A 13,201-nucleotide genomic window follows, 5' to 3' on the forward strand; every position below is an offset into this window, starting at 1 on the left:
GACTGGTCTCTAGCAATTGGAGGATGGGGAGCAATAGGTTAATAGTTGGGTGGGGGTGTGGAAATTAGAGGCTAACAGAAAATCTTCATTCAGGACCAAATCAGTATGAAAAGGAGCTATGGTGGTTAAGAAATTTAGAAAATGGACGGACTTCAATAGCTCTAGGGTCCCCTCTGTTGTCATGGTAAATGTGCTTTGTGAGAAATGGTACATGAAAACCTAGTGGTTGTACTACTTACTGCTCTTCCTTGAAGTTGCAGACACTTTCTAGGGTATAATTCCATAGATACAGAATCTTTCCCTCGTTGTGGCATGGCCAATTTAACTGGAAGGAAGCACAATTGCATTTGATTCTTCACTTGAGGTTCACAGTTGGCTCCAGAAAGATTTAATGGCAAGCACTCAGGAATGGAACTAATGGCTGTTTTGGTCTTCCTTGTGTAGGTCATTAGTTATTCACAAAGATCACTGATTTTTTTAAAAGTTGCATGGAACTCTGAAGTGTAGTCTAAGTCTTACTTCAAACCAAGTGAAACTTTTTTTAAACATGGAATGTTACATTCAGTCACATCAGCTTTGGGAATAGCACACTTTAATTCTTAGCATCTTTGTCAGTGCTGAGCTTTGTTCTGATGGATGTGGCCATTTGCAGTGTACAACTCCCTTTATTCCTCCACAGTGACAATATGTCTAAAGCCATAATCTTAAAAGATCACTTACTACTACACCAACATGAAGTTCCATCCCACTCGCTCTCTTTTCCACAGCAATTGCACTTTAGGTAAGAATTATTCTAGTCACTGTGCAATAGTCTTGTTAGATTCTTAGAGAAGTGGAGTGATAGATGGCAGGTAGATCCTGCCATCTACCACTCCACTTATCTATTCTATTGTGCACACTTAAAGTTGATTATTTTCTTTGTTTTTCGTTTCTGTTCAATTTTAACGCTTTTCATCTATTTCCTTTTAGTATTATTAATCATTTTCTTGAAAATTTGATCTAGTTTTAAATTCATCCATCAAGTTCTTTGTTTTACATTTCTTTATTGTCTTAGGCTTGTTTATTTTGTATTTTGACCATGTTTTGTTCAAAAATGTCTGCCTAATTTTTGAGTGGGTTCATGACTATAGATGCTTGAAATACTCTGCAAGTCAGGCGGCACCTGGGAAGAGAGAAATAGAGTTAACATTAAGTTGACGGTCTTTCTTCTACTAAAAGTTATCAACCTGAAACAGTAATCCTTTTTCCCTATGGATGCTGCTTGACCTGTTGAGAACTTCCAATATTTTCTCCTTTTATTTTGCCTCTTGAAGATAGCATGTTGTGAAGTACACTTTGAACTTTAATGAGTTCCAGGGCATTTACAAAGAAGACAATTCCTTGTATTGATAACTAAATCCATCAAAAATGACTTGTTGAAACTGGAAATCTTTGAGACCAAAGCCACTTTTCCTTGTGCTGCAGTCTGAATCATAATTGAACAACCACCTTGAAATTTCTTTCTGCTTAAGAAATGTAAGTGGTTCCAGTACAGAAATCTTGGGAACACATAGGAACACAATGAAACCATCTTTTCCTGCTTCTGTTGAACTGGAAGTATTAAAAAATAACTATTCTTGCCTTGCATGTCAAAATCCTTATGAGATGAAATTGTCTTCCAAGTTAGATGCCAAAGGTGAAGTGTAAGGGTTGGGATAATTCTAGTAACCCAAGTCTCCAGTAGCTGATGTACTTTTTAAAAACAAAACATCAGCAAGGATGGCACTGTAGTAACAACAAGTCTGGGTCACGTCTGTGGGATATCATAACAAATGACAAAATTGTCCTTGCGGATGATGGCATTGCAGTCCCTACAATAGTTTCCCTCAAAACTGTTAAGTAGAGTGTCCCAGGATTTTGATTCCACAATGACATTGTGAGGTGGGAGCACTGAAGGGAAATCATCATCTGAAGGACTGCAATGATTTTTGAGGGTGGCTCATCACCAACTTCTCAAAAGTATAGGCAACAAGAATTTGACCATTCAATGACAAGGGAATCGCATTTAAAACTCTACAATGAGTGAAGGACTTTAAAGTTTAATCACTTGAGTTTATCTTGTACATAATATTTTGGATCATGAATAATTCTACAATAATCATCAGTAGAACTAAGGAAATAGTTTTTATTTTTTTCCCCAACAGTTGGTACCTGCACCCAGTTGCTCTGCTCTGTTAGATTATAATATCAATACTGTTAATCTAACGGTCATGTAGTGGTTATTGTTGAGGTGTAATCATACTGAGGGCAGAATTGTGTAGAAAGACATCATAATGAAAAGGCATTGCCTTACAGTCTTTGTTCAACTTTATTTCCTGCAGGAATATCCAACTCTTACCACGTTTTTTGAAGGAGAAATAATCAGTAAAAAACATCCATTTTTAACAAGAAAATGGGATGCAGATGAAGATGTAGATCGAAAACATTGGGTAAGTTTTGCACTTCATTTTTGGATGTTAATGGGCAGGATATTTAAGTCTGGGGAAAGGTGTTAATCAATTTCAGAAGGGAACCCAAAAAGTTCCTATTTCCCCAGTGCATTTTTATCTGCATCACATGCATCTTTTGTAGCCAGGTTTCCAACGCAGAACTCAGACTGGTTAATGGGCTGAGCTTCCAGTCAAACTGTGAGAATTTAGGATGTTGTCTTGGGAATAGGAAGGTCTGATCCTGGGATGTCATTTGCTTGAGTAGGGAGTCTGAGGGGTGGGGGAGTTCGGAGGCCACTAGGGAGCACCTCTGTTCCTTCTGGTCCACAAGCAGTGCTATAAATGCTGTCTTCTTCCTTCAGTTGTCAGGTTTCTCAAGGCTTCATAAACACTGCTAAGCACTGTAAAAAAAAAGCAAGCTGCAAAGGCATTAAAATTAGAGGGTGCTTAGACATTAAAATTTTTAAATTGGCAACTTTCCTCTGGAAATCAAGTTAGTTATCAGTCCCTTGTCTGGCTGCCATTAACCCTCCAATGGGCACATGGGGATAGGTTTTTAGATTGTTAAAAATTTTAACATTTGACGAAGTTCACTCATTTTGGCAGGGGTTGAATTTTGGCTTGTTTTGTGTGAGCCTTCTGTCCATTGAAGTGACAGGTGTTGATGCATTGAAGCCATCAGTCCCAGGTGGTTTCAGCAAGGGACTGAATATAATGTTTATGATCTCCCCCCAACAGTATGCCTCAACCATATTACTTTTACAATTTGCTTATGAGACATTCCATGTAAATATGACTGTCAATGAGTACTAAATTTGAGTACTTGATAATTAAAAAATTTCAGAGGACAAATTTCATTGGTGCTGATGTGGAATGTTAGAAGCTGCTGAGCTGGTCCAGCACTTTTCAATCACAAACAAAGTTTGACAGTAACAGAATTGGTGTTTAGCTGTGTCAGAAATCTGGAGAAAATTGGTGATCTTTTGGACTTGCTACTTTTACCAGCATCTTGAGTTTATTTAAGCACTACATGGAAAAAGCACATGTTGTCAGCCAGAGAGGTGCTCAGAATAATAAGCCAATGCTGTCTAGCCTTGGTTAGATTGTTCATGAAATTTCTCTGCATTTTGTGAAACAGTTAATCTATGTAGTCACAGCATAGATAAGACTGTTTCTTGAAAAGCTCAGATACCTCCACTTGCATTGGACAATGATGTGATTTTTTTAAAATCTGAAATACAGATTTAACACTTTTGACTGCAAGTGAATAAAGAATCTGTCTGGTATAGGAATTAACTGAATGGACATGGTTCAGTAAATAGATCTTTAGGAAGCAAATTTGCAACTAGAGTTTTTTTTAATGTGGTGGAACAGAGAATGGAACCCAATAAAATTGCCCCTTAAGTGATTACACAACTATTGCTTTCTTACTGAATCCATTTTGGGGCCATTTCGTTCTGAATTCTAACCTTTAGGATAGCTTTTGAGGATTGTACACTTTCAACACTTTTTCTCCTATACCGGTATAAGATTTGAGTATTTCTGTTTCAGTAATTTAACTTTTTCTTGCTGTTTTCCAGCTAATGTTTTCTTTTATTTTTCAGGGGAAATTCTTGGCATTTTACCAATATGCGAAAACATTTAACTCAGATGAATTTGATTATGAAGAGTTAAAGAACAGTGACTTTGTCTTCATGAGGTGGAAGGTAACAAGGATTATTTACTTATGTGTGTTGAAGCCTGCTTCACTCTTAACAGATCAGTGACCAAAATTTAGCACTATATTTTGGCTTATAATAGACTAAAGCCAAAATAAAAGTATTAATGTACTTTTTAAATTACTTTAGTTACTACTGTGGACAAATAAAAGGTCTAATAAGTTTCCAAAGGATATATTCAAAACTGTTCCACAGCCTAATGCACAGTCCAACAGACTGATGTAAGGTTATCAATTCTTGTGATTAAGTTTTCCTTTCTTTCCTGACTTTGACTCCCCCATTGCATAATTTTATGGGAATTATGTTATTATAATACTTCTAAGTGCTTGCTCTTGTACGAGTGTGTTAGCGGACTATTTGAAACTTGAATTCAGGACTATCTTGTTCACAAGGACACATTTTCCTACTGGACTCTTTGGATAGTGATCTGGTGTAGCAACCCTGATTAATTTTCCCAATTTGTGATGTCCTGACGAGTCATCTCCTAGGGATTAAAACTGTGTTGATACATTTGGTAACTCTGCTCTCAAAGGAAGGGTTATAAGTAAAATTGCTATCTTCATTGGACATCTTTCCACATGACATTGGAGAAAATTTTGTCAAATGGAAAAATGTTTTTCAAAACTTCTTCATTGTGAGTGTTGAGTGCAGACTGTTTGGATTGATGTTTATGACCAAGTACAGCTGGAGATCCTGTGGTAGCAGAAATATTGACCATCATAGCTGCAGTATCTGCAGTACTCCAGAAATTGACCACTAGCATGCTCAGTGATTCTGGACAAACATTTTGAAGGGGATCTATGTAGCTCCGGGCCAAGTATTGCTGCTCTGAGATGCCTCATCATTGTCTGTAGCAGAGGAATGAGACCACTATATTGTTTTAGGTTGGTGATGGCACAGATTTGATTGGGCCAAATGGCCACCTTTTATTTAAAGGCCAACAGATTTTTTTTTTCCCCTCCTGTCTTTTGAATTGGACAAAAGTAATTCACTGGTAGTAACATAATTGAGATAGATTTTCACTTCTGCTCTGCTACTGTGACCTCAGTAGAAGCCCAATTTCCACAAATAAATGAGATCTTTGCCAAAATTATGCTAGCGAAATGCAAGAAACTGAGGAATTTCATCTGCTGGTATTTCCCTAAAAATGTGACTTTAATATAGAGCCTTCTTTAAAAGGGAGTGGGTAACCCAGAAAAGAAATAGCAATCTGAAGAGCACTTGCATAGATGTATACAGTGAGGAGTAAATATTTTGAAGCGAACTTTGTTTGATCCAATTCCCTGATGCACAAAATATGCAGTTGATGTGTTTATACAAGTTTGTGTATGAAGTAAATGAGAAAATTTTATTAGGGAGAAAAGCAGGAAGTTGTAATAGGGCAAACTATTCTGTCCTGTGCCTCCTTCACTTTGAAGGGGATCTATGTAGCTCAGGGCCAAGTATTGCTGCTCTGAGATGCCTCATCATAGCCTGTAGCAGAGGAATGAGACAAACCATATTGTTTTAGGTTGGTGATGGTACAGACTCTATTGGGCCAAATGGCCACCTTTTTATCTCGTATCAATACTATAATTCTAGTTTTCTTTGGCCTTCAGTTTCAATGTACTTAAATCATTTTTAACTCTTCAATGGTCCAAAAGGAAATCCCAGCCAAGACTGGGGTCATTTAGTTTGAAGATTAGATCAGATTGTGCCACTGTGTCTATGTATTACTGCTAAAGTACATGAAATTGATTTTTTTTAAAAAGCTGTAACTCCAGGCAGGTAACAAGCAAATTAATGAAGCGCAGTGCATCTTATGTTTATATTCCTTCAGTCAATCTTCTCCATTGTATTACTCCCAAAAAATAAATAATCTTGTTGAATAACGTCAATTATCTTGTAATATTCCTTTATGTACTATATATGTTAATTTAAGTCAGTATTGTTATAAGATTGGAAGTTGAACTTTTCAGAGTATAATTGATTACAAAATTATTACCTAGTACGTTTTGCCTTTACCGAGTTTGTGACACCAATATTATTTCCCCTTGTTCAGTTGGAATATAATGCTCAGATTTCAAATGAAGAACTTAAAAATACTATTTTTATTGTTTTTCCTTTTATAGTAGATTTGCTGCTATCAGAGGTATGTTCTGATGTTGTAGTAGTTTGGGCACCCTTGAGTAATTGTGTTCTGGATGCCAAATGAGATGGATAGTTGGCCTCTCTATGCTGCTAGGAAATAGTAGCATCGATTATTTAATAGTGAGGGGAAATTATCAAAATAAACTTTACTGAAATGTGGGTTCACATGTTTCTTGACCCAGATCTGTTTTCTTCAGAAATCATCTCAAAGGCAATTCCTGGATTGTATGATATTGTGCTTTGTGGTTTCAGCTAAGTGTCAGAACTTAATTCTGTAAGTTCTGTGTTTTCGGGATTTCCCCAATGCAAATCAAAACAAATTCCCGTTTCAGCTTGATGTTTTCCAGTGTTAGGTTCCAGTGTGTGCTGTGAAAATTATTTAATTATCCTTATTGTGCAGAAGTTAGAAGTAACCCCTGGAGAAATTGGTTTAGATAAATGTACCATTTGAATCTTTTCTATAGTCTATTGTGAGATCAACATATTCTAAGATAACTCCTACTCTTCACCTCAAGGGACTTGTTTCTTGGTCTTCATGCACAAACTGATCAATTTGGGTTGGATCCTGTTCCTCTTTATTTTCACTTTGGCCTGTAGCAAAATAGAAGTATGTGAAAGGGACCAGAAAAGTATTTACCCAAATTAGCAGTTTTCAATTTCTTTCTCTTCTGTGGCAAAGTTCTTGCATTTACCTGTTAATAATCTCTATTGGCATAACTGAATTTAGAAATGCATTATGTGATGAAGCACAGGTGCAGACCCTTGTCCCATCACATCTCAGTGTAATCTTCAGAGTCCCCTTTGAGGATAATATTTACTTGGATAATAGAGCCTCAATGACAAATAACACTGCTACAAACTTGCACAGTTCCTGTAATAATTGTTTTTGAATTGGTTGTGACCTCATTGATGATTATTTTAATGTTTCATTTTGAAGCTAAGTATACATTAGAAGAAGAAATCTAGTTTAAGATATCACCATTTAAAGCAGATCAATGCATGCTTGAGATAAGGGTTCTATTAAACTTCTGATGAAGATGTTTAAAAAAATTTTGTAGGTGTCTCTAACTGTGGAAAGAGTGTTGCAGGTTTATCCTTGGCAAGGAGACACTTAACTAATCTAAATGAATTTCGGAGGTTGTCATCCTTCCTTGTTCTGATGTTTGAAGTGGGAAGTGTTAATACCCATTGAACATAGTGAAGAATTAGTCTTCTGCAGGCCTTTCTGACAGGAAAGGATGATGTTTCATGTACTTTTTAGATTGCTCATCAAAATGTCTGACTTTCTGCAAAATACATAAGCCAAAAATAGATTTCTGTAAGGAAGCAAGAATTTATTGATTGTGTTTGTCAAAAATGGACTTGCCCTCCATTTCTAATCTTTTAATTGAAGATTTGATTTGAGATGCTGAGATACTTGCTGCTTCCCACATCTTGAAAACAATTGTTTTGTGTTGCAGTCTTTAGATTTCTGTTCAACAGTGATGAAAAACCTATCATTCTAATGCTTTGCCCTCAAGGTGATACTACTTCAATGACTTTTGTATTAAATTGGTAGTGTAATGTGAATTTAAAATCTTCATCAAATCTTTTAAGGTATTCAGTGAATGTTGGTTCCTGCATGGAAAACTTTCAAAATCGACATTATCATTTGTTGATTTTTAATATTGAAATTTATAGGCTTTATATTGTACTTCAGCTGATCTCTTGATTTCTGGTTATTTATTTAGTAGATATTATAACCTATTCTCCCATAATGGTATGATGCCTACATATTCAATAAAACCAAGGATTTTGGCAATGGGGATTTCAATTCTCCAAATGGGAATCATCACTGTTCTTTTTCATCCAAGCTTCAAGGGCACCATCTTTTCTTTTAACTATTAATTAGTTTATGTCTATTTGATTAGTTTTCCATCAAGTTGCAGCTGCTCAACAAGAAACCAATAATTTCTGGCAATCAGTCAAACATTTCATCTTGTAAAGTAACTGTGGGGCTCCCCATGTTCAAAGAGTTGTAGGGAAAATGAAATCTTCTTGTATATATGACCTTGCAATGGAAATGAAAACTTGTTTTTGAAACATGCTTTGAGAGAAGTCTAACTCTGGAGGATTCTCAAAGCAACCAAATTTCTGTCTTCCTGATCAGACTTTTGTAAGACAGGAGTTTATTCAGGAGCACCTCAAAAATAAGGTGTAATTTACAAATCTGGCAAGGAAAGAAAGACTTGCATCTAAATAACACCTTTTATGTCCACAGCATATCCCAAAGCACTTCACAGCCTTTTGTAGTTAAATATGGCAGGCAATTTGCACATAACAAGGTGCTTGTAATGACTGAGAAACAAATGATTTTGTGATGGTGGATCTTGACTCGAGCACCAAAAGAACTCTGTTCTTCAAAAGAGAGGTGATGGGTCTTTGACTGCCTCTTTGTGGATGTATGATTAATCTAAAAGGTGACACCTTACAGTATGTATCAAGCCCTTAGTCAAAAAAACACATTTTATACAAGGGCTATAAATGAGAAGTATATAGTTAATCTGGAATGTATTTTAACAGCACAGTAACTTTTTGGCCACATTTTAATAATTCTAACATATTAAGTATATTGGCAAGGAATCATTTATTGTCAGAAGGTCAAAGTTTGCTTTTAGTCACTGTGCTGGGGTTTTTTGCTTTCAGAATTTGATGCTGTCTTATGATGAGACCAAACTGACTTTGTTTGATCATCAATAAATTTGCATCCAAATAATTTTCTATGAATCCCACCATTTCCACCTGGGCCACAATTAGTATTTGGACTATGGGGCAGGAGAAGGAGGGGAGTGGAAAGAGTGGAACAAGCTGGCATCCAGAGGCAAGGCATTTCTCAATTGGGAAGGAGGGAGAGTCCTCCAAAACCATTCTTTTGGGACACAACTATCCCATGACTGCCACATCTGCACCAAGGAAAATAAACGCTGGGGCAGAGGAACATTGCTTTTCTTTTTTCATCGCAACATAAACAGATTAAATTTTCTCCAAACTGCCTGAAATTGACAAGGATTTCCAGGATATTGAACTCATTAATGTTTTGACTTCATCCTTCTGCAACTGCTCCATAAAAATCCTCCAACTCAAATAAATCTCAACACCTCTTTTTAGTCCCGCCTACATCTGCTCCACGACGTGGATGCCATGCCTGCCTCTACCAACTGATGCACAGCAGCTTCCCTCCATGATTGCGATCCCGAAACACAGGACCTCAAAGTATCTTCCGTGCGCAAGGGCTGCCAGCACAGTAAGTGTAAAAATTAAAAGTCTGTACTTATTGCCTTATCAACACAAGTCACACAGAGGAAAAAGTCTGTTTTATTCATGGTGCTTTCTGCCATTTGTCCAAATAAAAGTTTATTTTATACCAGGACAGTGGACACATGAAACAAACTCCTGAAGAAAGAAATTCAGGATAACTTTTGAAAGTAGCTCATTTGATACCTTTTGAGAAGGGGATTGAGGTTAAAGATTGTAAGAGAAATACTTAGTGTTTTAGGAAAACTTGGGAAATGAACTTGTACCACTTTAAGTTAGATTATTAACAGATGCTAGTGGGAGCAAGTCTATAACGGAATTGACATAATAAGCTGAATAACCTGTACTCCGTTAGATTTTTGTCCTTATCCTAGTCTTTTAGACAGCTTTATGGGGATCCCCCATTTTAGATCTCTTTCCCTACAGAACAGCCATACCCTTTAGGAGGGCTCACCTTACAGCTTGGATCTCCTGTGTAATGTTTTCCCAGTTCCAAAATAAACAAACAACCACTTTGTGATACAGGTGACTTTTGTCTGAAATTTCACTTCCTTCACAACTGAGTTGATTATTCCTTATAAATTAGCTGAGCAAGATAATCTTAGTAAAATTTTATATATTACAAATTCTTCAGATTTTATTTTCCAATTAAATTATTTAAAAATTACAATGCTTACCACCTTATTGCATAATAATACTGTGCAATATTTTACAGAATTAGTTGAAATTGAAATTTTGTGAAGACTACTAAATTTGGGTATCGTGGCAAGTTATTATCAGGGTGGTTTCAGAGAAAGAGACCTGAAATGTGAGGCTTCCTTAAAACATTCAAAAGCAGTTAGTGCATTAATTTCTGTACTCCCATTAATTTGTAAGTACATGTTTAAGATTCAGATTCTCCATTAACATGAATTCAACAGTGTAAAAAGCACAAGAAAATGTGAATTTAATGTTAAGATTAATTTTAGCATTTGGATTAAGCAACTTTGACTTGAGAGTAGTGGGCTCCTAGAGACAACGTCCTAAAGTGCTTCACAAACCTGAGCAGGAGCATGAGGAAAATTAACTGATAGGATTGTCCATGTTAGTAGAATTTATAGAAGCTTTTAAAGGTGAAATAAGCTGTGGAAATTGGAGGGAAGAGTTTCAGAAGATTGAGGCAACTCTGCCAGTAATGTGGGGTGGGGTTGGGGATGATTTAAATTCCAGAAGGACAAAAATAAGTACCAATCAAATAAAAGCTAAAAACTAAATTAGTTGAAATCATGCAACTGCAAGAGAAGCCAAGATGTATAGGCTAGAATTTATACAGCACTTTTCACAATCTTAGGGCATCTCAAAGTCCTTCTCAGACAGAAGAGTTGCTTTTGAAATATAGTTGCTGTTATAACATTGGTATATGTAGAAACCAATTTGTGCACGGCAAGGTCCTACAAAAAGCAGCGTAATGATGCTGGTTGAGGGACATCTGTTCCTCAGCATTCCCCACAATGAAATATTCCAATTTACTACACTAGCCTGTAAACACTTGTGTTGTTTCTGGAGCAAGCATGAACTCACAACTGTCTAGCTTTGCAGCACAATGGTTAAAATAGAACCAAAGCTGACAACTTTTAAGAATCTACTACATGAACTGTTAATTTTTATTTATATTAAAAAAATGCAATTTGAAAAGTGTTCTATTTCTTGTAAAGTGCTTTGGGATATCCTGAAGATATACATTTTTTTTTGCATCCCAACATACCTTAAGTGTTTTTTTTTAGCAAATCTTCCACTTTTTTCCCCCTTCTTTTTCACCTTGGGTAAACTTTATAAGGGATAGTTAAGTTGTGAACACCTTAAGAAAGTTGGTTATTTCTTCATGCCTGCAGGCGTGGGCTGAAATACATGCGGGGATTAAACCATCAAGCAAAGTGGTCTGCAGTACTTCCATTCATTATTCAGAGTTTACTTTCATTATGTAGAATATAATTATACTTGTATCCAAGCATCTCGACCCCTTTATATCTGAACTATTTGTAATCATTTTATCAAAATAAGTCTTGTTTCTTGCGGGCTTTCTCTTTCTCCTTTTGTATCTTGGCTTTTCAAATGGGAAAATTTGTGTAATGTTTCCCCTCTGTTAAACCATGTTGCGTTGTATATGGATATTCTGTGCTAGTTACATTTCCTCACGGCATACCTATGTAAGAAACATACTGTTTTTCAAGGTATTTTACTTACATCATTCTATGCAAGTGACTCCTCATTATTCAGTTTTGCATTAAGTGTACAAAGTGTACCATGCCTCTTTTATAAACACAAGCCTTTTTTGCTATAGCGATTGTTTTTGATTCATTTATGTTGAATATTATTACAACATTTCCCAATAGGTTTCATGTATTTAAAAATATATTAGTCTAGTTTACAAAGTGTTTTAAAGGTTATTCCTATAAATCAATTTAATTGTACCGAGATTTTTCTTTCTTTTCCACCAACAGGAACAATTTCTAGTCCCTGATCACACAATCAAAGACATCAGCGGTGCTTCCTTCGCAGGCTTTTATTACATTTGCTTCCAAAAATCCACAGCTTCAATAGAGGGCTATTACTATCACAGGAGTTCAGAATGGTGAGAGAAACTTGGAAAGATTTCAATTTAAATGATTTTAATATTTCCATTTCATTATAGAAATTATTGATTTATGTTGTGCTTGATTGTATGATGATGATAACAGTCTTTCAGATCCTTGGCCTGTACTATTTTGGATGATCTGTGCCCAGTTTTATTCACTTATTCTTTCCGTATCTTTTGAAGAGAAAATTAAACTTTTATGAAAAAGGCTTTCTTGATTTCATTGCAGATTGTCCTAGTTCTAATTTTAAAAGTATTCCCTCAGTAGGAATTACTAACCTAAAGAAATAACTTTCCACAGATCTGTCATGATTTTTATGCATTTTGAACATTTCAATTAGCTTATTCTTGTGTGCATTAAACATAATACTAACCAATAGAATGCTTATTGCAAATGCATTCCAGTCTCTTTGATTGCTTTCTGTACCTATCTACTTAAAGAATTTGTAAGTAGATTCCTAAGTCTGTTTGTCCCTCTACCGCACAATTAGTATCATTTTTTAAAAAAAACTTTTTGAATCCAAAATGGAGTACTGCTACTTTTGAATTCCATCTATCATCGAATGATTTGGAAGGGGGTTATCATGCTAGTCAGCCCATCCATGCTTGTACTAAGATGATTGACACAATCCAGGAAAATTTGATACCCAGTCCACCATCCTATCAAGAGCACACTGGTGGTAAATGCAGTGTGCCATTTAGAAAATGCACTGTTACTCCCTAGGTTATTCTGACAACACTTCTGACTACCAAGAAGGTCAAGGGTATCAGATGGATAGAAACTATGATCCCTTTTAAATGTGGTTGTGTACAAATCTTGGAACTCCACGCCAATAACATTTGTGGGAGTACCTTCATCACCAGGAGTACTGAAGTAGTTCAGACTGTAGCTCACAGCCATTCTCTCATGGGCAACTGGGGATGGGCAATAAATGTTGGCCTTGTAGGAGATGTGTTTACATGACATAATTGATACA

At 36.0% G+C, this 13,201-nt stretch overlaps 1 protein-coding gene across 2 annotated transcripts in view; it reads left to right on the forward strand.

Annotated features, from left to right (window-relative positions):
• Nucleotides 1-13,201, forward strand: part of gid4 (GID complex subunit 4 homolog) — a 40,447-nt gene that overhangs the window by 19,461 nt on the left and 7,785 nt on the right. The window contains exons 3-6 of one of the 2 annotated variants that reach the window (XR_007956839.1): nt 2,361-2,468; nt 4,073-4,174; nt 9,464-9,599; nt 12,091-12,221. Coding sequence is in view for 1 of the 2 variants with exons in the window: in XM_052022488.1 (XP_051878448.1) it covers nt 2,361-2,468; nt 4,073-4,174; nt 12,091-12,221 (341 nt within the window). In the remaining variant the exon portion in view is untranslated. Of the gene's footprint in view, nt 1-2,360; nt 2,469-4,072; nt 4,175-9,463; nt 9,600-12,090; nt 12,222-13,201 lie in introns of those variants that run through there. The other variant, XM_052022488.1, reaches the window with a different exon arrangement.

This window comes from Pristis pectinata, chromosome 8 (assembly GCF_009764475.1).
Source record: "Pristis pectinata isolate sPriPec2 chromosome 8, sPriPec2.1.pri, whole genome shotgun sequence".
In the NCBI taxonomy this organism is placed as follows: domain Eukaryota; kingdom Metazoa; phylum Chordata; class Chondrichthyes; order Rhinopristiformes; family Pristidae; genus Pristis; species Pristis pectinata.